This window comes from Pyrus communis, chromosome 1, assembly GCF_963583255.1.
Source record: "Pyrus communis chromosome 1, drPyrComm1.1, whole genome shotgun sequence".
Taxonomy (NCBI): Eukaryota; Viridiplantae; Streptophyta; class Magnoliopsida; order Rosales; family Rosaceae; genus Pyrus; species Pyrus communis.
This window is the reverse complement of record NC_084803.1, coordinates 3,729,950-3,757,114: the sequence shown is the minus strand read 5'-3', so window position 1 is coordinate 3,757,114 and position 27,165 is coordinate 3,729,950. Positions and strand designations below refer to the sequence as shown.

The 27,165-nt window shown below is 36.7% G+C and overlaps 4 protein-coding genes across 5 annotated transcripts; 2 read left to right on the top strand and 2 right to left on the bottom strand.

Annotated features, from left to right (window-relative positions):
- The first annotated feature begins 1,781 nt into the window (after positions 1-1,781).
- LOC137731502 (transcription factor MYB36-like) lies at positions 1,782-2,884 on the top strand. The gene is made up of 3 exons (XM_068470624.1): positions 1,782-1,917; positions 2,057-2,186; positions 2,308-2,884. Exons 1-3 carry the CDS (start codon positions 1,782-1,784, stop codon positions 2,882-2,884), a joined length of 843 nt encoding a protein of 280 aa, XP_068326725.1.
- A 3,344-nt stretch (positions 2,885-6,228) lies between these two features.
- LOC137748404 (vacuolar protein sorting-associated protein 32 homolog 2-like) lies at positions 6,229-9,141 on the bottom strand. The gene is made up of 8 exons (XM_068488550.1): positions 9,033-9,141; positions 8,729-8,852; positions 8,487-8,586; positions 7,941-8,026; positions 7,765-7,856; positions 7,425-7,539; positions 7,030-7,257; positions 6,229-6,528 (listed from the first exon to the last, which is right to left on the bottom strand). The coding sequence occupies exons 2-7, from the start codon at positions 8,798-8,800 to the stop codon at positions 7,051-7,053; spliced, it is 672 nt and encodes a 223-aa protein (XP_068344651.1). The 5' UTR covers positions 8,801-8,852; positions 9,033-9,141; the 3' UTR covers positions 6,229-6,528; positions 7,030-7,050.
- A 2,066-nt stretch (positions 9,142-11,207) lies between these two features.
- Positions 11,208-21,397, top strand: LOC137729007 (clathrin interactor EPSIN 1-like). Of its 2 annotated transcripts, XM_068467827.1 has the most exons (12): positions 11,225-11,306; positions 11,423-11,470; positions 11,567-11,618; positions 12,071-12,150; positions 12,258-12,336; positions 12,444-12,527; positions 12,643-12,788; positions 12,894-13,151; positions 19,077-19,225; positions 19,630-19,871; positions 20,125-20,512; positions 20,915-21,397. In XM_068467827.1, the coding sequence occupies exons 2-12, from the start codon at positions 11,430-11,432 to the stop codon at positions 21,139-21,141; spliced, it is 1,746 nt and encodes a 581-aa protein (XP_068323928.1). In that variant the 5' UTR covers positions 11,225-11,306; positions 11,423-11,429; the 3' UTR covers positions 21,142-21,397. The 2 variants fall into 2 exon arrangements, with proteins under 2 accessions (XP_068323933.1, XP_068323928.1); XM_068467832.1 differs by having other exon boundaries at positions 11,208-11,470; positions 19,630-19,859.
- Positions 21,398-21,634: 237 nt separating this feature from the next.
- On the bottom strand, positions 21,635-25,506 carry LOC137729022 (uncharacterized). Its single transcript, XM_068467843.1, has 10 exons — positions 25,317-25,506; positions 24,836-25,011; positions 24,179-24,310; positions 24,037-24,087; positions 23,460-23,556; positions 23,106-23,152; positions 22,574-22,790; positions 22,118-22,247; positions 21,979-22,021; positions 21,635-21,882 (listed from the first exon to the last, which is right to left on the bottom strand). The coding sequence occupies exons 1-10, from the start codon at positions 25,369-25,371 to the stop codon at positions 21,802-21,804; spliced, it is 1,029 nt and encodes a 342-aa protein (XP_068323944.1). The 5' UTR covers positions 25,372-25,506; the 3' UTR covers positions 21,635-21,801.
- Positions 25,507-27,165: the final 1,659 nt, after the last annotated feature.

Genomic DNA, 27,165 nt, shown 5'->3' with positions numbered 1-27,165 from the left:
TACACTCGACACGCATGTCAAATGCCTTCTTAACTGGGCTAACATACACATTTATAGCCCACACCAGCCCAGCCCAAGTGGATCATATTTAGATCACATTGGTTCTGCAGATCCTGGGCCCAAAAGGTAATTGGGCTGTGAGCTTATCAAATAACTTCACAGACCAAGAACGAGATTGCTCCTTTGTTGTGGAGTGATGGAGAAATCGTACCATTCAAGCCTTTCATCGATGTCAGAAGAAAGCTACAACCAGTAAGATTTCCAAATTCCTTCTATCCCGGGGGTTGGTGGGCGCTGGCAATGCGGAAGAACTGCAATAGCAGTGGTCCAAGTTCGACTCTTACTCAACTCTACAAAGGCTACCTCTCACGGTATTTGTGTAGTTCATTTATGTTGAACAATCGCTTATTACGAGTCTTGATTTAACTAAGCATCACGAGTTATTGATTTGATTCATAAGATCAGAGTTTGCCTTGTTTATACTCAATCTAGTATATACCAACTTCAGAATTACTCGAGCATGCAGAGTAGGTAGAGACTCCATGTTAGAAAGAAAAGAAAAACACACACAAACATAATTATAACCGTCCGTGTACCAAAACACTCGCCGTGGATTGTGTTAAAATGATATGGTTGATGTAACATTTTGTAGAAGTTTACCGACGGAGAAACGTAAACGTGAGTCCGTGACAAGGAATCTGAAGACTGAAAACAGAGAAAACAACAAAATACAAAGTCAAAAGGAGAGAGCAAAAAGCAGTCACCGCCCTCAAGTTTTACCACTTTTTGCTAACCTTATTGTAATGGTTAAAAATTTTAAACGCAACTTGGTCCAAAGCCTTCAAAGCTTACTTTGAATAGTAAAATTAAATTTTACTAAAATAGCACAAACCCACTTTGAAAAATTCACTTGATTTGATTTATATTAATAACCAAGCGGTTTTCAAAACAAATAAATTCTTTTTAAAATGGTATTTAGATTATGATGTTTTTACGATGAAATGATGTTACCTCGACAATAATAAAAAAATGATTGTGTAAAGAATCAACAAGCAAGTACATATACATATAGGATGGTTATAAAAAAAAAATAATAATAATAATAAATTTATAAAAAAAAAAAGAAAAAACCCCCTCAACTCTTAATTCAACAATCAAATAGTTTGACTAAGTCCATATTTTGTGACGCTAGTTTAGAACACAGGCACTTATGAAATAGAATCAAACTAGTACAATTCGACCAACCAAATTAAAGGACATTTGGACCGTCACTTTGTAACCAATGTGTTATTAGGTGTAAGATTAATAACTAATACGCATATCATAATTTGAATGATAAGACCATGTTCTAATTTATGAGAAATGAAAACGAACTCTATTATCAAAAAAATCAAACCTAAATCTTTCATTTTTATAAATAGAGAAAAATAATACTAAATCGTAATATCAACGTCAACTGTTTTAATGTTAATTCATCTCCATGATTAAAAGAACCAAATAATACAAGGTCAAATACACATCCATTTGCTGGGGGTCTATCTTGTTAAGCAAGAAACAAGTATCACACACAAAATATTGTAAGTAAAATTGAACAACGAAGGCATCCGTACAATGGTCAAGCGTTTTATTTATTGTTTATTTATTTCAAGGTGCCACCATCTTTATAAAGTCCTTCCTCCCCCAAAACCCTACGCATTTTGCGCGTCTGAATTTTTTCTTTATCGTCTCTGTCCTTTCTGTTTGGTCCTTAGGGAGTGAGTGAGGGCACACAGTAAGCAACCATGGGACGCACTCCATGCTGTGACAAAGACAACGTGAAGAGAGGCCCGTGGTCTCCGGAAGAAGACGCAGCTCTCAAGTCCTACCTCGAGTCTCATGGCACCGGCGGCAACTGGATTCTTCTCCCCAAAAAAGCTGGTCTCTCTCTGTCTCTGTAAATTCGATCTTTTGGGCTCAAAAGAATGAAAATTCTAGGAGAAATGAGAAAGGGGTTTTATTTTCTGTGCCAATCTCTGCAAAAGTTCTCAACTTTATTATTTTTTTTCACACTTTGTAGGTCTGAGGCGGTGCGGGAAGAGCTGCCGTCTGCGGTGGCTGAACTATCTGAGGCCAGACATCAAACATGGAAGCTTCACTGAAGAGGAAGACAGCATTATCTTCAGCCTCTACAACCAGATGGGAAGCCGGCAAGTAAACAAATTTAAATGGTTATTTAAAAAAAAAAAATCTTAATTTATAATACGCAACATTTAATTTGATCAGTTTTCTAATTTATTTGCATTTTTAAAATTTCCCCCATTTTTTTAGATGGTCAGTCATTGCTTCTCACATGCCTGGAAGAACAGACAACGATGTGAAGAACTATTGGAATACCAAGTTAAAGAAGAAACTTTTGGTTTTGGGAGGAAAGGTAAAGAATATCAGTAGCGAAGAGAGAGAGCCCACGATTACAAACAATGCCAATTTTTCTGGAATCCCAAAAACTGAGGAACCTCAAGACCCTGCCTTCTCAACTTTCCAACCAGCCACATTGCAGACGCTATCCGATGTGAACTCCGGACTCAATGCCTACAACCAGACGCTGCGCTTAAACCCTGATCAGTTATACAGCCCCCAGCCCTTGGGTTTTTCGAATTTCGGTGCAAGTTCAAGGAGGAATTTCAGCACCACTGTTTCATTGTCTCAGGAAGGATCGAGCGTTTCGGATTCGTCTTCGATTGCTGGGAATGGTTATCTTGATCAGGATTCTTGGTTTTGTATGGATTATGGATATGGTATGGCTTATGATATTAATGTCAATTACTATGGCATGTGTTTTGAGAAAAAAACCAGTGAAGCTGTCCCATCAGGCTGCACGGATTTGGGTGAATTGTTTTCAAGCTGAAATTTACAACTACTGAAACAAAAGGGTTTGAATTGGCAAAGGAAATGGGGGGAAGAAAAATCACAAATTAGTTAGCTAGAAATGCTTTAATTTCTATCTTTGACGTTAATTTTTTTCACTTGCTCTAGTTTTCAGTGCTGTTTGGAACTCTGGTGCTTTTGATAGATGGGAACATATTATGTAAATCAAATTTAAGTAAATGGCTAGTTTATGAACAATATGCATTGATCTTCACCATTCTCTCTATTTGTCACTTCACGTGATCATCTTTGTATTTATTGTGTAATGTGATTGAAATCTTGTGTTTGTTTTGTTCATGGATGAGAACATATTATGTAAACCAAAATAAAGTCGATAACTAGTTTATGAATATGCATTGATCTTCCATTCTCTCTATTTGTCACATCAAGTAGTTGTACGTCTCTATATTTCTCGCATCATGTGAATTGAAATTCTGCGTGTTTGTGCTCTATGTAAAAATTTCAACTTTCTCAAATTTGCCATTGTTGGGTTCTGAGAAATTTCTGAACATGATGGCCTCATCATGTTTGCCTGTTTCCCTTGTAGGTCAGAGGTCATGAGTTGTGCGGGAGTCTGGCCAATTCAAAGTTCATGTCCCTCTCTCGACACAACAACCATAAAGATATTCTGCCCTAGCTGTGTTGATTTTTACAGTCATAACATACATCACGTTTGCAAGTTTGGGATATGAAGTGGTAAAAATCAAAGGTTATATATGGTCAATGAATTATTTAACCAAAAAAAAAAAAATGTCAAGTAAAAATAATAGTTCTTCTTAATCTAGAATATTTCACTTTCAGTTATACGGAGACAAAATCAAAACTAAACTTAAGAAACAACTACTCTAGCCCGAATTAGTCTTGTAACCTTTTGAAAGTTGAGGATATCATGAGAACGAGATTTTTTTAACCGTCTTCGAAGATGTATCTCTCTTCGTATCTTGGTCTGATGACAAAAAATATCAAGAAAAGCTGAAGATAAAACACGGTTGTATGTTAAAATCTCTGGCTCAGTCAGCGATATGAACACATTGTAAGTTTGCAGCATCATATTTGTCAGACTCACATGCATTATTATCATATTATAAGCTTTTAATTATTCATGCAGATTGCGGTGTGCTGCCGAAGGTTAGATGTCACTGTTTGAAAGCTGTAGTTCAAATCAAAATATTAACTTAAATTGGATCGAATTGTTAATTGTACGGTCAAGTACTTTGAAATCTGACTATTCAAGAATCCAGAGTACATAATATTAAAAAAAAAATAATAATAGGTGGCGAAGCTATGATAATTTACTCTTTAGAGAGTAGAGAAGACTTACAGAGATATTGCAGAGTTCCCTGATCACTATCGTGTAGTTCACATGTGTCAAGAATCAAATCTAAAATCATCCGTATAAAATACAAGTTTAAAATTCGTCCCACAACTGGGCTACTCCGTAGTGATTATTGAGAGGACATAATTAAATAAAACAAGGGAAGTGTTATTGACACTCTAGAAATCTCATTCTACACTCTTCACAAGTGTATTTTTCTTTCCTAATATAGAAAGTTTGGAGTGTAGAATGAGATTTTTTGAGTGCTAATAACAATTCCCTAAAACAATTGTGTGTGAAGACTTTTTCATGTGTTAAGGTTAAGCCATTATTTAAGCCTCAACCACTTCATTTATTAACTTCATTAGACTTTTTCATATGTTAAGGCCAAGCCATTATTTAAGCCTCAACCACTTCATTTATTAACTTCATTAAACTTAGTTAATCATCATTGTTTTCGAAAAGCATAATTTAATAAACCATTGTAGTTTGTTAGTCATCACCTTAAAATATGAGATTAATTAATTAATTCACATGCTATAAACTACCAAAACATTGCATATGCTACATCTATGTGAGATGCCGTAATTAGGGTTTGTTTGACAGGCTTTAATCTGGTGTTTAAGTTTCTTAATTAGTGTTTATATTCCAATAAAAGAGAGGTTTAGAAAACTTGGGCTTCAAATTTTGTTTTCTATCTGTCCCTCTCAGGTTTTCACATTGAACTCTAAAAATTGCAACTTAATGAATGTAAGTTATCTGCTTCTTGGTGGCATTATCTGTGGATGAATATCCCTTCCCCAAATAAATTTTAGAACACAACCAAAAATATGCATACATCCCATGTATCCCAAATAGTGATTACCTATCTAAGAGATATGTCCCATTTTGATCTTTCTCGCTCAGCGTTCATCTTCCGAATGATGACTTTGATGAATGAGAAAAAGAGAGAGGTAACATATCCACGTGACGTGGGAGTTTTTCTTATCGTTTTCACACTTGAGCAAATGCTTATGGAAGTAAGCAAAGGCAACCTTGTTCTCCATTTCTTGTTTAAGATATAAATCAAGTGAGAATCTTTCAATTAATCAGATATAATTAAGAACAAAAACACCAACATAACTATTTTTTAAGCTGAATCAGTGAGTTAAGATTGGACATACATCCCTTTCAAATTCTTGTTTATGACAGACAGAGTGATCGCAAGTCAAAGGAAAAAAAAAAAAAATCTTATAAATGCCATTGCCAACTTTGTTGTCTGTCTAAAAGTTAAAATCTGAATTAGTAAAATATTTGAAAGTCCACATCAAAACAATATGTATAAGTTCTTGTTTTTCCTGGATATAGTCAAAGGATGATGGATTGATGGTTGATGGTCCCCCATCTTTTATGTTTTGTTCTATTAAGTAGGGGAATCTTGTGATATTTAAACGTTGCAACATAATATGATTTGTTATGGTGGTGGAGATGGTGGTGGAGGTGATGATGCTGGGTGATGGTGGTGGCGGCAACAACAGTGGTGGAGTGGTAGTGGCCATTCATGGATGAATTTTTACTACATTTCTATGTGTGAATCCAAACAAAGTATTAATGCACGTCTATATGTAAATTCTGACTTTTGTTCAAATTCTAAGTTTATTTCCTTCGTTCAAATAGAAAATAAGTAGAGGGAGTTATTATTGACATTCAAAAATGTCATTATGCACTCATCTATGCAGTCTATACAAATTTTGCCCTTGTGTTTTTATATAGTTAGAGTGTTAATAACATCATATAAGCCTGTCATTTATCTGTACTACACGTGATTGTGTTTCAGTACTCTACAATTTCTTTTTTCTCTCTGTCATTGAATCCTACGATACATGGTATTAAAGAGGGTTTGTGGTGTAGTGAATGAATCTGATCTTTCATGTCCCTTTGCAATTTTTGCGTGCATGTTTGCGGCTTTTGCCCACTTCCATACGACGACGTTTTATACCTTTAAACACGCATGGATTCAAAAATTGACATTGACAAAAGAGGACATCAATAATTGTATCACTAAACTATAACGTTGTATTCCCATCTGGTTTTTTAGTCTTTGAACTGGGGGAAAGAGGACACAGAGGTTCCCACTAGTTTTACAAAGAAGCCTACAATATTCGAGTAAATTACAAAGTACACACTTCGTTATCAAAACTTAACTATCTGTACAGTGTGTCCTCAACATCAAATGCAGTATAAAAAGTTTACTAGTCAGTATGGAGAGAGTCCCAGCGATTCGCATCGTCGTCCAGAGTTTATTACGCGTCTGCTGCTACATGTTACTACTGCACTCAGGGAAACGAAACCCGTCAGATTGAATGGAATTAACATAACGAAAGGCAGATGCATCAAATGCTTGCAGAAACATAACTCTTATTCAAATTCCAGCACATGAAAAGATCAAACAAATAAACTATCGGTGTCTTTCTGAATTGTCATAAGATGCATGTTAAGCGTTTTCAGCACGACGACTTTTTTTAAAATGACCTGCTTGTTCTTTGAATGATATAATCTCCGTGGAGTGCAACTACCGTAATTCAGCAATAGTTGATAGCGACATACATGTGGACCGTTTTCAGCATGCCATTTTTTTTCTTCTAAAATGACCCGTTTGTGCTTTGAATGATAATCTATGCGGTGTGCAATGACCCTAATTGAGCAGTAATTGATGGTTGATACGATTAAGAAAACTTTTTCAAGTTTTGTGATAATTTAAATCACATTATGTTTATTACCCACTTGAGTGATAAACTATCATGGTTGTATTATCAAGAGAAATGATCTACCTGATACACATATATAACCGCTTAAAGTGCCATCTCTGCCTGTAATGCAGCAAGCTCATCTTCCTCACGGTTATTTCTTTGAGGAGCTGGTCGTGTTGGCTGCCTGCCTACTTCAGGATTTACAGATACTGGAGGTGTGGGAGCTGCGGGAGCACTTGTGGCTGGCTGAAGAAGCTCCTCCTCCAATTCAGCTCCTTCTAGTTCTTCAAGCTCTGCTTCCAATTCATCCTGCGAAAATAAAATTGTAATATTTGAACTATTGGTTTGGAAAAAGCATTGAATCTATGAACTAATAACTTGCAAAGACAATACCTCATAAAAAAAATGTAATATTTGAACTATTGGTTTGGAAAAAGCAATTGAATCTATGAACTAATAACTTGCAAAGACAATACCTCATCGAAATCAGCTGCTGCACCGATAGGTGCTGACAATGCCTCCTGAATTTGTTTCATGCTTTCAGTTTGGTCATTGATCTCATCCATTGTTTTCTCCAAATCATCAATTTTCCTGTAGGAAAAACAGGCCAAAGTTGAGTTACACTATGCAGAACAAAAGGATACGGAATGCTTCCTTTGACAGAACCTCCAAAGACAATCATTCTTCAAAACAAAGCAATGTAAACGGAAAGTGAAACGAGTAATTTAAGATGTATTTACGAATATGTTATAGTTATGGAAATGATGGACCAATGAATCTATAACTTCTATATAATTCAGTTCAGACGGAACTTACGTGGCCTTGTTCATGGCCTTCATTACAGAGGTTCCGCTTCTCAATGCATCAACAGTTTCTGTTGTAGCGTTTGCGCCTTCCAGCATTATCATCTAAAACCCCAACGCAAAACAGGTCTTCAACTTAAACTCTCAACACATGTAACTTCATTATAGTTCAAACAATGCAACAAGTACCTGATCATGAATACGCAATTGGAAATTTCCAAGCTGTTCAATTTGTTGTTCGTAAAGCCTCTTCCTTTTTAAACACTTTATCGCCGCTGTATTAAAAATAGCAACAAGGTATACAATTTAACAATAATTACCACACAAGAACATAGGTTCCACAATCTCGCTATAAGTCCGAGTCACACAGGTCCACTCATTTTCTTTTACAACCTACAGATTTACTCAACGGAATCCACACACGATCATGAGCCCCAACCATGATTTGCGCGGAAAAATTCAGACCTAAGCAAGTAACTAGTGACTACAATTTGTTCTCCCTAGTCTTTAACATGTCCGTCCACCAAAAATGGATAACGCGAAAACAAAATTGGACACTGAACAGCCTACCCACATTCTTAAAAGCCAATCAAAATCGTCATAAAGCAAAATTTCTGTTCAAATTCAATACAAAACATATCCACATATGATGTCAATTTCACAAAACATTCAAATGGGCTAACACAAAACAAAGAACACCGAAAAAATCGAATCTAACCTGATCGGGTTTCTTACCATTTCGGTTTTTCGCTTGAGTAAATTGTTTAGCTTTCTCAGTCTCTTGAGCTGCCTTCTTCACAAGCACTTTCTCCTTCTTCTCCAGCATGTCAAGTGTCTGCAAAATCCCAAAAAGCGGACACTTATCAGAAGAAGAAAAAACCCCAAATAATTACAATCACAAAACCCAATTCCTCGTCATAATTTCTGCAAAACATAACAAATTGAATAATAAATAAAAAAACCCCCAAAATTCATACATCGTTTAATTTGTGAATCGTGGGCAGGGGACCAGCCTCCTGCTTAGCCTTCCCAAACGCTCGCTTGAACATTTTCGCTTCGATCGGTTCCCAGAACAAGAGAAAGCAACCGACTTTAAAAACCCTGCAACCAAATCGAAAGTTTTGATCAGTGACTTTGACCCATAAATACTTGAAAATTATATGACTGAAAAAAAAAAAAAAAAAAAAAGCAAAAAAGCAATAGTCAACAAATGAAACTATATAAATTAAAATTATAAAAATTAAATTTATAAGAATTGAAAGAAAAACAAATCAGACTGACAATATTGAAAACCGCGTTGAAAGGGAAGAACTTGGGGGATCTGTGCGAGGTTGCTTGGACAGGTAAACAGTAAACCGTAAAAGAGTAATGTGGAGGGAGAACTAAAAACTGGTAGGTTTTTATGGGTAGGAAAGTTAGTTAACTTTTACTTAACGAGAAATGGAGGGAGGCGGATTTGTATAACGGGCTGTGAGGAATTGTTTGCTGACGGACGAATAGGTGAAGTAATGTGACCGCCGCTTTGTTGGTTAGTATTGTTTATGAACCGGCACGCCGAAACCTATCGGTCCAAGCGTGTGTTAATAGAAACCCAAACCCAATATTCAGACCAAAAAAAGAAGCCCTAACCCAATATTTTGGGCCGACTGGCCAACCTAACTGTTAAAGTTTCCCAAACCCAATTTAGACACCGCATAAACATCGTCACATTTACTTATCATGAATGAGTACGAAAAATAAATATTCGAATTCAAGAGTTTTAAAATTTAGTAACACCTAATTAATAAAAAAATATGTGGGTCCGACCTTAAAATCATTGACCAAATACTCTCAAAATCTCAAAATCATGAATGAGATCCAGAGAACTAATCGTATTATTGTGTTTATAGAATGATATTATTCTTTTACTGACGAGGTGTTATAATTTCATTGTATAAATGTTATAATCAGAATCGTTAATTCTCTTTATTATTATTCAATAACCATCTCTAGAAAATTTAATTTAATTTGAAGACCATGTAGCCGTTCGCATGTATCAAACAAACGGATGATTATGGTAATAGGCAACATAAGCTATCAATTTGTTTGATTTATATGTGACTAAACGGTTTCAATATTGAATAAATGCTTCTAAATATGATGACAAAGATAATTACAATTCCAATTATAATATTTGTACTACAAAATATTGCCATGTACCCTAAACCCACAAAATGCCATTCCAAACTCATCCATAAAATCATCTTAAGAAAAAAGAAACACGTGAGTATTAGAGTATAATGATATTTACCTATAAATGATGGATACAAATGATATTTACCCATAAAATCATAAGAAAATTAATGAAAAATGTTTGAAAACTTTTAGTTTTAACGAAAAAAACAAAATAAAGCATAAAGTAAATAATACCATAATTGGCTTTTTAGTATAAAAATATGATTTTTCGTTACAATTAATAATACCGGGAGCTTTTCGTTAAAGTACCCTAAAATAATTTGAATAAAAAGGAAACACAAGTATTACAATGTAATGATATGAATAATACTTGAGTTCCCCAACGAGAGAATGCACATATTCCATTTCTTTCGAAAAACATATATTCATCATATAAATGTCATAATTAGAATAGTTCAATTTCTTAATTTTCATTTGAGATCATCTCTACAAAAAATCATTAGAATGAGAGATCATTTAGTTATAATAAATATATTAAACAAATTGACAAAGTATCAAGTAACACATTCATAATAAACCATCCATTTAATTGATACATTTAAATGAAATACATGATTTCCAATTCAAATGATTTTTTTAGTATGGATGATATTTGAATCAAGATTAAAAAACTAAACAGCTGATGATGGAGTTTGTAGGATAAAGATACATTATTTGTAAAAAACGGAATATGTGCATTCTCCCTTTGGGAGAACACAACTACTATTCTAATGATATTTGTATTTTGTTGGTGACGAGTTTGATACTAATTTATTATAATCGACTCATTATGTCGCTTAGCCGAATTGAGCTATAATATGGATATTGGTTTGTATATTTTTGCGCTCCTTCCCCAATAGCTTATGCTACATCTAATGGATGACCTTGTTGATGTCTGTATGGGCCGTTCTATTATCATTAATGATACAACTTAGTTTGGTTCGGGGTGTCATCACCCCCTTTTTTCACCAAAAAATAAAGGAAAGTGTTATTGGTATTCTAAAAATCTCATTTTACACTCCGTACAAGTGTATTTTTCTTTTTAAGTTTAGAAAGTTAGAATATAAAATGAGACTTTTAGAATGCTAATAACAATATAAATATTGAATTATTTTGAGTTGGGTGAATTTTAGAGTGCCAGAATAGGCACCCAAACACAAACAGCAATACATCATCGCGGGACCTCGTTGGCTTTTACCGGTACTCTGTAATTTAAAAGCCACAAAATAACCACCCGATTATCTCTCTCCCTCTCCTCTCTTCTCTCTCTCTTCGTCTGGCGACGCACGCCGAGATCTGAAAATCCTTTCATTTCCTTTCTCTTCAACTTTCTACTCAAATGTCCTTCTTCTTTCTTCCTTAATCTTCGTGCATTCCTCCAAAATTTGACTTCTATTTCTCTGATTCAGTCGCAATTTTGGTTCTCCAATCTCATCGCGCATTTCCGAATTTTTCAGATTCGTCATGGATTTCATGAAGGTCTTCGATCAGACGGTCCGAGACATGTCAGTTTTTATTGCGATTTTACGAAAATTTTCCGTTTTAATTTGATATTGTCTGCAATTGAATTGACATTTTGTTTGCTTAATCTTGATGTGCAGAAAGAGGGAGGTGAATCTGAAGGTTTTGAAGGTTCCAGAGATGGAACAGAAGGTAATTTACTGTTAATTCGACGAAATTTACATTTTTCATTGGAATTTCGTATCGTGCAACGAAAATTATAGATCTGAACTCGAATTGTTGTATTCATGGCGTATACAAACACCAAAATTTATTATTTAATTTTCGTCCTCAACAGTTATCGTAGCATTGCAGACTTAGATTCTATTCTTGTAGGTGCATTTGAGCTGATATTGTAGCTATACTTTAGGTCGTTTAGCTTTGAGAGGTCACTTCAACAAGTTTTCTCCAATTACGAAATTCCTGCATTGATTTGCTTTAGCTATTGTCTATTTTTCGCATATACTAGCTCAACTGGCTGACATGAATTTGTTTAATCTCGTTTTGGGAGCTGAACTCTGGATAATTATGATTTGCTTTAGCTATGTCCAGTTCGAGATTTTTATTAAGCTTAACGAATTCATTTCATTGCTGTTATGTGACAGGTATTGGATGCCACGGACAATGAACCTTGGGGTCCTCATGGCTCTGCTTTGGCAGAGATTGCACAGGCCACTAAAAAATTGTGAGTCTCAACTGCATTACTGTTAAAATCTTTTTTATAGTACAAATTTCCGGAATCTTGAAGGAACATGTACTTATACAGACTTGCTGATTTCTGTTATCTTTTAGTTCGGAATGTCAGATGGTAATGAATGTCTTATGGACAAGACTGAGTGAGACGGGAAAAGACTGGCGCCATGTTTATAAGGTAGAATCAAATATGGTGCTTATAGAGATGCATATATACTAAATTTTGACATCGTTGAGTCATGTGCCTTTTTAACCCTTCCATATCTGAAACCACTTCTGTATCAGGCATTGGCTGTTATAGAATATTTGGTGTCACATGGATCTGAACGTGCTGTTGACGACATTATAGAACATACTTTCCAAATCTCAGTAAGGGCTTTTTTTTTATATGTTCTGAACCTTTCTTTTTGTGTATATCAAGCTGAGAATAAGGTTGAACATGCTCAAATATTCTATTTCTCCTTTGGTTTTCTTTCTGTTGAAGTCACTCTCAAGCTTTGAATATGTTGAGCCAAGTGGGAAAGATAATGGTATAAATGTGAGGAAGAAGGCGGAAACCATAGTGGCCCTTCTGAATAATAAAGATAAAATACAAGAAGTTAGAAACAAGGCTGCTGCAAATCGTGACAAGTAAGCTTATTTTCAGTCGACTAGCTTTTCAAGTTTACTTCAACTTCTCTGAACTCTTTTGATTAGATTTCATCTTATAAACTATTAGCACGTTGCCAACTTTAGGTACTTTGGACTTTCATCTACTGGGATAACATATAAGTCAGGTTCAGCGACTTCATCCTCGTATGGTAATAGCAGCTATCAGAGTAGCGACCGATATGGAGGTCTAGGTGGTACAGGAGCTGGTGATAGTTTCAGGGATAGCTACAAAGACAGACATGAAGAAGATAAGACTGAGAAGTTCAGCTTTGGCAGATCACGCCGTGGAGTTACAAGTGAGAACCGAGAGAGCTCTTCAAAGAAGGGCTCAACAAGAAGCAGGTATTTGATTTTTACAGTTCGCGAGAGGTTGCAACCTTAAGCTATCATGCCTTTAGACTGAGATACTTTGGATAACACTGAAAAAGGTTCTTCTGAGACTCAGAACTGCAATGCGTTGGAGTATTGGTGGTTTCTATCAGTAATAGCTAATTTTGTCTGCAGCTCTCTTTCTCACAGATGTACATGTTGAAAAAACCCCTTTCACTGGACCTTGTTCTTTGATGTAACCAACGGCAATAGACTAAACTAGCAAATATAGAAAACTTAGAAACACACAAGAATTATACTGGTTCGGCAGAACTTATGCCTACGTCCAGTTGTGATTTCCCTAGGTAGAGAAATCACCGCTTCTTTGATTAATAATAGAGATTACAGAACTTATGCAAACCCTAGAACTAATCTCAAACCTCTCTGCTGTTTGGCTGTTTTCTCTCTGCAGAAAATCAGCCTTGCCGCACCCTATTTATAGATATAGGGTTGGCTTACATGTCCTTTACAGATTATAATTCCTATTCTAAGTGGAATAGGAATTTAGACTTCCTTTCCAATTCCAAATAGACTTCTAGGATTTCTAATCTACATTGAATAAGGAAACTAAGATTCTTTCCTAGCCCTATTAGGAGAAGAATTGGTGCACCCTTTCCCTAAAACAATCCTAAACAGAAAAGGACACAAATTGACGAGCCAAAAACTAACAATCTCCACCTTGGTGAGTCAAACCAAGTCTTGATCGTTTGCACCCCAGAGTATCTTTGAACCTTCTTGAAGTAGCTCTGGAAAAACTTCAAGAGTCTTCTCCTTGGCAACCTCCTTCTTGCCTCATTGCACCTCAGGTGAGGAGGTGCTCCACTTTAATCAATCAACGAGATTGATCAAGTTCAAACAATGCTTGAACTTCTTGGCCGGCACTATCTTTGTAAGGAAATCTGCGGCATTGTCATCCGTATGAACCTTTTCAATCCAAATTTCCTTAGACTCCACCCAATCTCTGATTCTGTGATATCTTGCTTCAATGTGCTTTGATCTTCCAGAAAAAACCTGATTCTTTGCCAAGTGAATGGCACTTTGACTATCACACTTAAGCTTCACACAATCTTGAGTGATTCCCATTTGACTTACCAAGCCACTAAGCCAAATTGCTTCCTTTCCAGCTTCGGCCAATGCAATATACTCTGCCTCTGTGGTCGATAAAGCTGTAATTGGTTGCAGTAGTGCCCTCCAACTGATTGGTCCTCCTGCGCATGTAAACACATAACCAGAAGTTGACCTTCTCTTGTCCAAGTCCCCTGCATAATCGGCATCCACATATCCTAACACCCCTGCATTTTCCTTTTGCTTCTCAAACATAATCCTTTGTCGCCAAGAACCCTTCAAATAACGCAAAATCCACTTGACTACATCCCAATGTTGCTTTCCTGGATTTGCCATGTATCTGGAAACGACACTGATTGCTTGAGCTATGTCAGGACGTGTGCATACCATTGCATACATGAGGCAGCCCACGGCATTAGCATAAGGCACCTTCTTCATTTCTTGTTGCTCTTCCTCGGATGTAGGACACTGTTGTCCACTTAACCTGAAGTGAGCTGCCAAAGGAGTCGAAACTACCTTTGCTTCTTGCATGTTGAACTTCTCAAGAACCTTCTGAATATACTTGGCTTGTGATATCCAAATCCTTCCAGCGGTCCTATCTCTCTGAATTTCCATGCCAAGGATCTTCTGTGCCGCACCTAGATCCTTCATGTCGAACTCCTCGCTCAACATCCTTTTCAAGTCTTGAATTCTAGACTTGTCTTGACAAGCAATTAACATGTCATCCACATATAGCAATAGCAATATGATCATCCCATCTTGGAACACATGATAGTACACACAACAGTCATACAAACACCTTCTAAAATTAATTTTCAGCATGAATGAATCAAACCTCTTGTACCACTGTCTTGGAGACTGTTTCAGGCCATACAGGGACTTCCTTAGCTGACATACTAGGTTTTCTTTCCCATATTCAACAAACCCTTCTGGTTGAGCCATGAATATCGTCTCCTCTAAATCCCCATGAAGAAACGCTGTCTTTACATCCATCTGCTCAATCTCCATGTCATGCTGAGCTGCCATTGCTAAAAGCAATCGGATAGAAGTATGCTTGACTACAGGTGAAAAGATCTCATCATAATCCACCCCTTCCTTTTGTGAGTACCCCTTAGCCACGAGCCTTGCTTTGAATCTCACGGCATCTTGTTCGTGTAGTCCTTCCTTTTTCCTAAATACCCACTTGCATCCAACTAGCTTTCTGTCTTTGGGTTTAGGAACCAACTCCCAAACAGAGTTCTTGTAAAGAGACTCCATTTCCTCTGTCATAGCACTTATCCAACTATCTCGCTCATCACTTGCTATAGCTTCTCGATAAGTAGTTGGATCTCCTTGACTAATGTTAAGAGCATAATTAACTTCGTTTTGGTCAAACCCAAACCTGTCAAGTTTCTTCTTGTTCCGCTTAGGTTTGTCCAGTGCTATGCATCTTTGGAATGCAGGTGGATTGTTGGGTGGAGTTTGACTCCTTTGGGATATCTGGCAGATTGGAGTACCTTCAATCTGTCCTGTTTCTTGCTCCACCTGATTCCTAACTGGTGAATGATGCTGATGCTCTTCTTCTTCCTCAAAACCATCAGATTCGGCCTCTTGCTCAATTTGCTCCACCTGAGCTTCTTCTTCATCTGAACTGATTAACGGAATCTTTGTTGCTTCAATTCCAGTATCATCCTTCTTCTCCCTACTGCTCTCGACTTTATTCAGAGGCATGGTTGTCTCATCAAAGACAACATCTCGACTGACAACCTTTTTCCTGTTGTTGAAATCCCAAAGCTTAAAACCCTTCACTCCTTTCTCAAAACCTAGGAATATGCAATGTATAGACTTCGGTTTGAGCTTGGACCTTTCATCACTTGGAATATGTGCATAAGCACTGCAGCCGAACACCCTGAGCTTGGAATAATCCACCGGCTTCTCAGACCATACCTCTTCTGCACTCTTAAAACCGAGAACTGTAGATGGTGATCTGTTAATCAAATAACTTGCATGATTAACAGCCTCTGCCCAAAAACTATCAGGCAATCCTGCATGAAATCGCATGCTCCTTTCTCTCTCCATGAGAGTTCGGTTCATCCTCTCAGCAGCTCCATTTTGTTGGGGATTCTTCTTTACTGTGAAGTGCCTTATGATGCCTTCCTGCTTGCAGTAATCGGTGAACTCCTTACTTGTATATTCACCTCCATTGTCACTTCTCAGATACTTGATCTTTCTTCCAGTTTGATTTTCGGTTTCTGTTTTCCATTCCTTGAACTTTGCAAAAACCTCGGATTTCTGCTTCATGAAATAAATCCAAACCTTCCTAGAAAAATCATCCATGAAAGTAACAAAATACCTGGCTCCACCATTTGATTTAGTTGGAGCAGGACCCCAAACATCTGAGTGAATATAGCTGAGTTGCTCCTTACTTCGGCTATCTGCACTGCTACTTGCGAATGATACCTTTCTTTGCTTCCCAAGAACACAGTATTCACAAAAGTCCAGTTTGCAAGCTGACACGCCTTCCAACAGGCCTTGCTTGTGTAATTCTTGCAATCCCTTCTGGTTTATGTGCCCGAGCCTATGATGCCATAGTTCAGCCTTGTCTTCTATACTTTGATTTACAGAAACAGCTGCTCCCCCGACTATAGTGGTCCCAATTAACTTATACAACTTATTGGGTTGTAAGTCACCCTGCATTACCACTAGCGATCCTTTGGTTACCCTGAGTCTTCCTTTTTTAGACTTGTACCCATAACCGGCCTCATCTAAATTACCCAAGGAAATCAAATTCTTTCTTAGTCTAGGGACATACCTGACGTTCCCTAAAGCTCGTATCATCCCATCGAACATTCTGATTCGAACAGTGCCGATTCCTCTTACAGGACATGAAGAATCATCCCCCATTAAGACTTCCCCGCTGCTGACTTCTTTGAAAGTATCGAACCATTCTTTTACTGCACACATATGAAACGTGCATCCAGTATCCAAAATCCAATTGAAAGCCTTGGAGCCCGATGTTACCGAAAGAAGTTCCCCGTCACTCTCATGTTCGGTGACTGCACTAGCGGAACCTGAGCTTCCTTCCATCTTGGCTTTCTTTTCTTTCCAAATCTTGCAGTTCCTCTTCCAATGATCGGCTGAACCACATTCGAAGCAACCTTCCTTCTTTTCCTTTTTCTTCTTGGATTTTGACCTACCTCTGTTGCCAGTTTTCTCTTCTCTTGTCTTTTCCCGCCCCCTCTCCTTGCCTTTGGCATAAAGGCCTTGAGAGCTTTCAGTTATATCATCTAGTTTAGCATATGACTGAAGAGCTTGAATTACGTCTTCAAGCTTCAAGGACTCTTTTCCAAACATTAGAGTTGTTCGAAAGTGCTTGAAAGACGAAGGTAGAGACCTTAGCAGGATGATAGCCATATCATCATCTTTGTAAGTTTCTTCGACTTTCTGAAGATTAGCTATGCAATTCTGGAACCTGCATACGTGATCTTCAATATCACCTCCTTCTTCTAGTCGAAGCCCGAATAGTTCATCCTTTAGAAAAAGTTTATTGGACACGGTTTTTCCCATATAAACATTCTCCAATTTTTCCCATGCTTCCTGGGCAGACATCTTTTCGGTGATGTGTGACCGAACTGATCTTGTGAGATGGATCTCGATGGAACTCTTGGCCTTCTTGAGAACCTTATTCCATGCTGCTTCTGTCATGCTTTCCGGCTTCTTACCATCAAGTGCATCATCCAAATCCTGCTGTATCAGTACGTTCTTCATCATCCTTTGCCAGTCCGTGAAGTCATCCTTGCCGTCAAAGGGTTTTAACGCAGGTCCTTGATCCGCATTCATCTTCCCTTTTAACATCGTAGAACACCTTGATCCTAGCTCTTGATACCAATTGTTGAAAAAACCCCTTTCACTGGACCTTGTTCTTTGATGTAACCAACGGCAATAGACTAAACTAGCAAATATAGAAAACTTAGAAACACACAAGAATTATACTGGTTCGGCAGAACTTATGCCTACGTCCAGTTGTGATTTCCCTAGGTAGAGAAATCACCGCTTCTTTGATTAATAATAGAGATTACAGAACTTATGCAATAAACCAACTATTCAAGATATCTCTCCACGTCCGAAATGCATGGTAAACGTCTCTCCAAGTCAGCCACACAAGTTGGATACTCTTCAACCTCTTCAACAGATAGCAAGGAATCACACTTCTTCCTTATCTAAAACTCATGTGTAACTTATTCAAAACTAAGTTACACATGAGTTTTAGATAAGGAAGAAGTGTGATTCCTTGCTATCTGTTGAAGAGGTTGAAGAGTATCCAACTTGTGTGGCTGACTTGGAGAGACGTTTACCATGCATTTCGGACGTGGAGAGATATCTTGAATAGTTGGTTTATCAATTACAGAACTTATGCAAACCCTAGAACTAATCTCAAACCTCTCTGCTGTTTGGCTGTTTTCTCTCTGCAGAAAATCAGCCTTGCCGCACCCTATTTATAGATATAGGGTTGGCTTACATGTCCTTTACAGATTATAATTCCTATTCTAAGTGGAATAGGAATTTAGACTTCCTTTCCAATTCCAAATAGACTTCTAGGATTTCTAATCTACATTGAATAAGGAAACTAAGATTCTTTCCTAGCCCTATTAGGAGAAGAATTGGTGCACCCTTTCCCTAAAACAATCCTAAACAGAAAAGGACACAAATTGACGAGCCAAAAACTAACAGTACACACATGCACACACATCCTGCCCTCTGCACACAGAGATACTGAAGCCCGTACATATTGTCCTAATAATTTTTCTGCTGTGTGATCGTGTCTGGATTAATTTTAAAATGCTTATCTTGCAGGAAGGGTCAGGATGATATATCATCTACTGTGTCAAAGTCATCAAACAAATCAAATGAAGCTGATGCATACAATTCAATTCATTCTCAAAGCGCAAGTATTCCTGATGATGATGGTGATGATTTTGATCCACGAGGGACTTCTACTACTAGTAAGTACATATGAACTCTGATGCAATCGGCAGTTTAATGCAAAACTAAAAGGAAGCCTTGTGGGGAAGACATTGGCAAATGATGTTTAGCTGCAATCAATTCCATGCCATTTGGCCTTTCAAGATTGTCTGATTTGTTAAACACAGTGATCTTTTGAAGGCTGCTTGTGCCATGGAACACAGTACATCTTTTGTTGAGTTCTACGTTATTTGTTCAAACATATACGCTTTATATGAATATCACTCTACTATTGGTTGATGTAAAGTTTCCTGCTTTTTCTTTTTTCATATTCATTATGCAATACATTTAACAGAATAAGTATGTAGTGTGTGTTTTTTTTAATAATATGAATGATTTCTTTGATTTAATTTAACATCTCTGTATACTATATTATTTTCAATAGAGGCTGCTGTTGGAAGCTCAGACCAAGTGGCTCTATTTGGACAAAATTTGATGGATGACTTCATAGATGCTCCAGCATCTGTTCCTGAAGAAAAGCCTGGCGTGAACAGCAGTTCAACGGATGTTGATCTGTTTGCAGATGCAGATTTTGTGTCAGCACCACCCCAGGCAGCAACTGGAGTATTTGCAGACTCGACCTTCGTATCAGCACCACCCAAGGCAGCAACTGGAGTGAGTTCTCAGGTCAGGCATTCCTATGTTTCAGTGGTGATGTTTGCGTTAAAATTTCAAACACAAAGAGGGTATAAGTTAAATTGCACCCATCTATATGCAATTTTTGCAGAAGTTTGCTTAAGCATCTGAAATGTTTTGATTTATGATTTTGTAGTTCTTACAAGGAACTGCTTTTAGGGACTTCCTTTAAGTGTTTTTTAATTCCTCAAAACGGGTCTAAATTTCTTTGCTAACAGACTTCTTCTGCATCTAAATTATACAGAATGGCGTTGATCTATTTGCTTCTCAACCAATCATTTCTCCACCGGCCACTTCAACAGTTGATCTTTTTGCCACTCCTGATCCAGTTATCCAGCCAGAAACCAAGTCTACAAATGCTGCGCCAACAAACACCAACATTGTTGATCCCTTTGCCACTGTTCCTCTTAATAATTTTGATGGATCTGATATAATGGGGGCATTCGCCTCACATTCTGATTCAGCAGCTTCAGAACCTTCCCAAAGTTCTGTCAATGATGGCAGCCACAATAATTTGGGGAAACAATCTTTAGCAGATTCGAAGACTCCACCCAAGAAGGATTTCCAAGTGAAATCTGGCATTTGGGCCGATTCACTTAGCCGTGGACTGATTGATCTCAATATATCTGCTCGTAAGTATATCCGTGTCAACTAGCATACTTCCTTCCATAGCATAATTTATTGGTTTGCACATGAAATAAAATTTGCTTAATGTTCAATGTGTGAGTTGAGAATTGAGATTCAGAAAAATTGCCATTGTGGTTTATCTAAAAATGTGATAAATGTCTGGATCATGTTAGGATTAGGGTTTTCTGTAATCATGATACATAGCCAGGGATTAATGATTTGAGTCTATTTCATTTTCGGTTAGTGGATTGACTGGGTAAACGTTTGGAGTGGGTTTCTCGTTGAAGTGACGAGTTTACATCTCTGGTTCCTTAGTAATTGTGTGCGCAAGTTTTGCGTTTCTGCACATCAAATACATGTTTAGGTCGGTTTTTTGGTAATTGCCTATTCACTTCATGTACTTGCAGCCAAGAAGGTGAATCTGGCGGATGTGGGGATTGTGGGTGGCTTAACCGATGGAACAGACGAAAGGGAGAAAGGGCCCCCAACGTCGTACTACATGGGAAGAGCAATGGGTTCGGGGACAGGTCTTGGGAAATCAGGGTTCCCCTCTTCACAAGGAATAGGTGACGACCTCTTCTCAAGTCTCAGCGGCGGCAACCAGCAATACCAGTACGGTGGATTCCAAAAGTAATTTTGTTATTTTCCACCATTTTTCGTGTCTGCATATTCCTTAAATCCTGCTCGGCCAAAATATTGGCAGTCGTGTGTTTTGGTGTGCTTGTTTTGTTCGTAATCATCAGTGGGAATATTGAGGAATGTATTGATCCTGAGTCGAGATGGTTTCGACGCTTTTTAATATAAATTCCGGTGGATGCTCGCCCTTGATCTCGAGCCTATGTTTAAGTGTAGTTATACGTATAACGAATAAAGTTGGTCACAATTTTTTAGTGGTTCCTAATCTTTCATTTTTCAAGAACACCCTTCTCTTCCTCCAATCAATCTTCTGTTCGGCCCTGGCATGCCGAACTCCATTGTAATCTTCTGCTCGCCTCCTTCCTTGCTGGATTGCGCACTCTCTTATCAATGACCAATTTATTACGAATGATCAAAATGATTTACTTTCTGTGGATAAACTCAGAGATCACTTCTATAACTAATGCGAAGAGTTATGACAATCTCATGGACTATTTTAACTAGAAAGCCTGCTTTTAAAACCGAAAAGAAAAAATAAATAAAAATAGGAGTCCGAATTATTAGATAATTTTTATTTGTATTTTTATTTTATATAAAGGGTTGAAGAGGACATCATCATACAAGTTTTTTTGTTTTGTTTCTTTTTTGTTGTTTCTAGTTAGTACTGCACGTCCATCATCCTCCCCCTTACCATGGCTTCTGCTTTCCTCACCTGCGTCACTGGTCCTATGATAAACACCTACATTCAGAAAAAACCCCCACAAACCTCGATTAGTTCTATGCGAATACTTCAAAAAAACTGTTATATTATCTAGATTCGATGGACTGGATTGACCTTTTGCGGCGGACCCTTATTGCCTCCCATGAAAATTTCCGCCCTGTAATATCCATAACAGTAAAATAATAATTAGGCGGCGATAGAGAGAAAAGCGGAAAACAGATGGAGGTACACAGAGGAAGTGGGAGAATTGTACTTGCAAGACTCTTTTATTGCCAAGATGGAAGCTCCTCTTCTCCCGATAACACGGCCCATCTTTCCCGGGGGAACATCAAGGACCGAAAGGATTTCTTCCTCCGGAGCATTACCCTCCACTTTTAGGTTATCTGCTAGGAGAAATAACATCCGATTTAGCATCCAATTAAATTACACTGTGTACACAAACTACGGCGGATTCTTATCTGTCAAAAATTAACATTACGAACACTGATTGATGGATGACATGCACATAAACTTTAGTGGCAGAATTAATTGGATTTGAATAATGCAATACATAATAGCTTTAAGCCTTTAAGCTTATATATGATTCAGCTTCTGAGAACCTAGGTTATATGCATGCAGAATATTTCATCTCATTTTGAAGTCTAAAGTCTTACTTGTGTGGGTCTAAAGTATTACTTGTGTGGCACACATATTGAAAAAGATTCAAGACCTGGAATAGGGGGTAGAGATGGCCAGTCTGCAAAATTATTATTGCTGATGCAAAAACAGCGGCAATAGAGCGCACCACGAACTGCAAGATACCATAATGACTGTTGATTCAATTTCTCCATCATCCTGTAATAGATATGCAGAAGAAAGCGGACATCATCTGCAGCTGCACGGACCATCTGTTCAGATAAAGGTCTGTATGTCCAAAAGTTGGGATCCTGTACATATATTAAATACATGTCATGGACAGAAGACCCTAGTTCAAAATGATGTAATATGACCATAAGATAGTTGTAAGGTGTATACGATTCTACATCAAACTATGCAAATTTAAGTTATGGTCAATGCTCTGTTGTTGATAATCTAAGTGCAAACCACTTCATTCGAAACCTTTTTCATGAGGCTGTAATCTCATTTTCCCCGTCTACCATCACACCGACTTAACCTTCAATGTATTTTATATGGAAAATCAAGATAGGGAGAAAAAGATAATAAATGAAATCCAGAACAATTGTTATGATGTTGAAACTAACCTGCCTAAGGAGGAAACGAACTTCTTCCTTCTCAAGATAAGATATTCCTGCAATCAGACTCTTAAAGTGAAAACTGAAGCCATCGTGTGAAGATCAAAACCTAAGAATCCAATTCATCATGTCCCCATGTCTAATTTTGTCATCCCGAAAGCTTTTGAATGTAATCAGATAACATGACATACTTGGGTGCAGTACTTGATGAATGAACTTTCAAACAAATTATTCTTATGATTAATTTGAAACTCTTAGAAAACAAAAGCATAAGCTATTTTCATCAAATCAATGTAATCTGAAGGCATATGGAAATATGATAAAAAACAGAAACTTCAATGGATACCACAAAATATATAATACCACAATAGCGTGGATCAGCAAGGAGGCCAACGAATGATATATAATCAACTAGCACTCTTTTCCGTCCTTCTTGCGCCTCTATCAGTGAATAGGCAATCTGAACGCAAAAAATTATATTATTTTTCAATCTACCATCATGCCTAACAAACAAATATAGATAGCTAGAGAGATCCAATTAAGAATCATATCGATCATTAGATTGGACCAAAGATAAACCATATGTTTATAAAAGTTAAAGGTTGACTAGGCACAGGAGTAGGAGTCGATGAAGCACTACTATCAGGCCAACCTTCAATAAAAGTGGTTTCGAAGTATTATCAAGGCCACAGAAGCAAGCCACATATCAGAAAATGTTAAATTCAAACGAGAACACAGAGAATGTAGAGATGTATTTGTAAGTGATGTCAGCGCCATTCTAAGCCAGCCCACTATGGACAGGTCCTCAAACTCAAAATTTCAATTTAGTCCCCATAGATTAAACTTCTCTCCGTCTAAGGACGGACAAGGATTCTTTTTATGTTAGATTTCAAATCGAAAAATACGTAGAAATTTCTGACAAGTGATAAAGGATGCTCACCTGGGTATCTACAACATTGTTCAGCTTGATGCCAAACTGAAAGTACAAGGCCTGTAAAAATAAAACAAAATTCAATATCGGCAATAAAATGTCTTATTACAAAAAGGTACAAGCTGGGATGCAAATAAAACCGATCAGAGACCTCACTATCTCGTTTGCAGTCATGAATGACTTTGGTGATGTAGGGAGACTCAAGTGCAGGCTTACAGGCATTGATAAGCATCACCCCTCCCTGAATAGCATCAACCAGATATATAGCATTTGGGAATGCAAGCTGGCAGAAACAAACACTTCCAGTACATTAAAATAGCAGAAAATTACACACAAGAGATTGCCTTCATTATATACTTCTGATAAACAAAAAATACATGCAAATCCAAGAAATCTAATCAGAAAGCAAAAGAACAACCAATTTGGGAAGCAATGAACTGTTTCTCTTAGTTTTTTTATTTACTTACTTTTTTGAAGTAGGCTATTAGCAAAAAAGCTTAAAAGCGCTTTGTAGCCATATAAGCATATTCTGGAGAAGCACGTGCTACGTGCTTTTCCAGATAACTTCCAATTGTTTTTTTTTCAGCAAGCATTTGGAATTTTAATAAAATTTCAACTTGCTTCTAATGAAAGCACTTCAAGTGTAAACGTATAGAAGCAAAAGTGGTTCCTACAGAAGCATTTCCAAACGGGCCATATATGCCTTGCTTGGATTAGACAAACAACTAATAAATGAGGTTGGTTGGACCCAAAGTCGAAGCTGATACAAAATCCATAAAATTAAAGAGAATATATCAATTTGACATACCTGCATAATACAGAGAGTTCCATGGCGACAGAGGTCAACTCCCTCGCAATCGAAACCAATGATCAATGGCCTTTCAGCTGATGGCTTCAAGAACTCAGCAGGCAGCTGAGATGCATGAGTAACTATATCAATAGGAGCCATTGGCAACCGGGTTTCATGATTTAGGGGGTTTTCACCTGCAGTCCACCCAAAAAACAGCTGACTTTCACATGAAATTAAACAAAAAAGAAATCAAATTTAGTTCAGATTCATAAAACCCACTTCACAAATATTTGGGGCAACACAGATATTGAAGACAATCATCCAAAGATTCAACATGTTGCATATATTTTTGTTTTCCCGCATTTTCCCAGCAAACAAACAGACCAAAATCGAAAAAAAAAGAAAAGAAAACATAAATTAAAGGTGCACGAAACTTGTAATAAAAATTGAAAATTGGGAATTGGGGAAATTGGATTGGATTCGACTGGAGAAGACTGACCTGGGTCAGGCGAGAGAGGAAGGGGAGTCTCAAGGGGAGGAGGTAAAGAGGCCATGCGATCGGATTAATTTTACCTCCGAAACCAGCTAACCCTGATTCTCTCCCACTTCACCAAATTATATGACGTCCCCAATTTCATTATGTTTTACGCTTTTCTTCGGCGGCAGTGGAAAGGCGACAACCCGTTGGGTAATCCGACCCGTTCTCTTTCGATGAATAAAGTCCCTTTAAGATATCTCTAATAATTGGGTTAAAATCTAAAAATTTTAACCTAACACAATCATTTTTTAATGGTTGGCCTAAAATATATTTAGGTTAAAACATATAATTTGAGCAAATTTAACTCAGAATTTCATCTAGAGTTAAAAGGCTAGACCACCTTATGCGTGTGGATGCGCATAGAAAAGTGGAGACCGTAGTAAGGCGACACATCAACATGTGAGAAGCGCAAGGGCTAACAGGATGTGAGATTCGTCAAGAATGTCTACCACACAAAACCAGCCCAACGACACCTTTTTTAGACGGTTTTAATTATTAAATTGTTGGTTGATCTAACGGTCCAATTTCAAACATATTTAATTTTAAAATTTTAAATACATTAAATTTAATGGCTGAGATCGAATATAATAAAATATAACAGTAAAAAAAAAAATTAATGTTTCAAAATTAAATTCAACAACTAAAAGTAAAATAATAAAAAATATTTAAATCAAAAGGTCACCCATAAACTTTATAAATATATGTTTCATGGGATTGGTTTAGTGAGCTTTCAACTTTTATTAGAATCTAAATATTTTTAAATTAAAATGTTCAAAAAATTAAATTATGATGATCTACATATTTTTTTTTAAAGTTATTAAAAACAAATTTAGCCTAAATTCATTATTTAATAATCTCGGACTAAATCTTTTATATATTATAAAAATACACTAAAACTCGTATGTTCTTTCGGATTTTACTTGATATAAATGTAATCAAGGTGGCAACTATCCAGGTCATTTTCGATTATGATGAGTTTGATATAAATTTATTCTTCTACTGTATATTCAAAGTATATTAAAGGGTTATTTTTTATTTTTTGGCAAAATATTAAAAGGTTATGCTTTTTTATTCTTTTGAGATTTAAAGACAATTAATATGAAACAAAGCAATTCACATTCTACTTTATAAGTGATAGATTGCCATGGTGTTCAACGCCGCCTTCTTCAACTTTTCGAATCCTCCCATCTCCCCTTAAATATAGAACATCATTTGCAATAAAAAATTATATAAAAAAATCCATATTATACTTAAACCAGACAAAATTGTTTAATTTCAATTTTTAACATAAATTAAGGACGGTGTATTCAATTGAGATTTAGAAAGATTTTAATTCTTTTAATGAATCTAGGGGTATTCAATCAAGATTTTAAATGATTATCTGAAATTTAATGTGTATTCAATCATGATTTTAAGATAATTTATTAAAATCCTTATAAATCTGGGTTTATTCAATTAGATTTTTAAAGAAATTTAAAACATTCCAGATGTTTTTAATTATAATTTAATTTTAAAGAATTTCAAAAAGTTGAGGAATTAGAGGGAATTAGAGAGATTTTGTAGTGTATTTTAAGCATCTACAAATCTACCTCATCTCTTCAGTTACTCTTTGTTTGACCATGTACAAATAATATATGAACAAGTAGGTCTCTCCCAACCTACAAATTCAACTTTTAAAAAATGTTTGAAAACTTTAAATTTTAACGATAAGAACAAAATAAATAGTAAAGTGAATAGTATTAAAATTGATTTTTTAGTGTAAAAATATGATTTTTTGTTAAAATAAACAATACCGGAAACTTTTCGTTAA

Excerpts from the sequence above, each read along its gene's own strand:
- LOC137731502 (XM_068470624.1), top strand. The coding sequence starts at position 1,782 with ATGGGACGCACTCCATGCTGTGACAAAGACAACGTGAAGAGAGGCCCG. Across the intron at positions 1,918-2,056 it reads TCTTCTCCCCAAAAAAGCTG|GTCTGAGGCGGTGCGGGAAG; the intron begins GTCTCTCTCTGT and ends CACACTTTGTAG. Across the intron at positions 2,187-2,307 it reads TACAACCAGATGGGAAGCCG|ATGGTCAGTCATTGCTTCTC; the intron begins GCAAGTAAACAA and ends CCATTTTTTTAG.
- LOC137748404 (XM_068488550.1), bottom strand. The coding sequence starts at position 8,800 with ATGTTCAAGCGAGCGTTTGGGAAGGCTAAGCAGGAGGCTGGTCCCCTG. Across the intron at positions 8,027-8,486 it reads TCAAGCGAAAAACCGAAATG|CGGCGATAAAGTGTTTAAAA; the intron begins GTAAGAAACCCG and ends TTTTTAATACAG. Across the intron at positions 7,258-7,424 it reads CAGCAGCTGATTTCGATGAG|GATGAATTGGAAGCAGAGCT; the intron begins GTATTGTCTTTG and ends TTATTTTCGCAG.
- LOC137729007 (XM_068467827.1), top strand. The coding sequence starts at position 11,430 with ATGGATTTCATGAAGGTCTTCGATCAGACGGTCCGAGACAT. Across the intron at positions 12,337-12,443 it reads ACTGGCGCCATGTTTATAAG|GCATTGGCTGTTATAGAATA; the intron begins GTAGAATCAAAT and ends CTTCTGTATCAG. Across the intron at positions 12,528-12,642 it reads AACATACTTTCCAAATCTCA|TCACTCTCAAGCTTTGAATA; the intron begins GTAAGGGCTTTT and ends TTTCTGTTGAAG.
- LOC137729022 (XM_068467843.1), bottom strand. The coding sequence starts at position 25,371 with ATGGCCTCTTTACCTCCTCCCCTTGAGACTCCCCTTCCTCTCTCGCCT. Across the intron at positions 24,311-24,835 it reads GAACTCTCTGTATTATGCAG|CTTGCATTCCCAAATGCTAT; the intron begins GTATGTCAAATT and ends TGTTTCTGCCAG. Across the intron at positions 23,153-23,459 it reads TGCTGATCCACGCTATTGTG|GAATATCTTATCTTGAGAAG; the intron begins GTATTATATATT and ends GTCTGATTGCAG.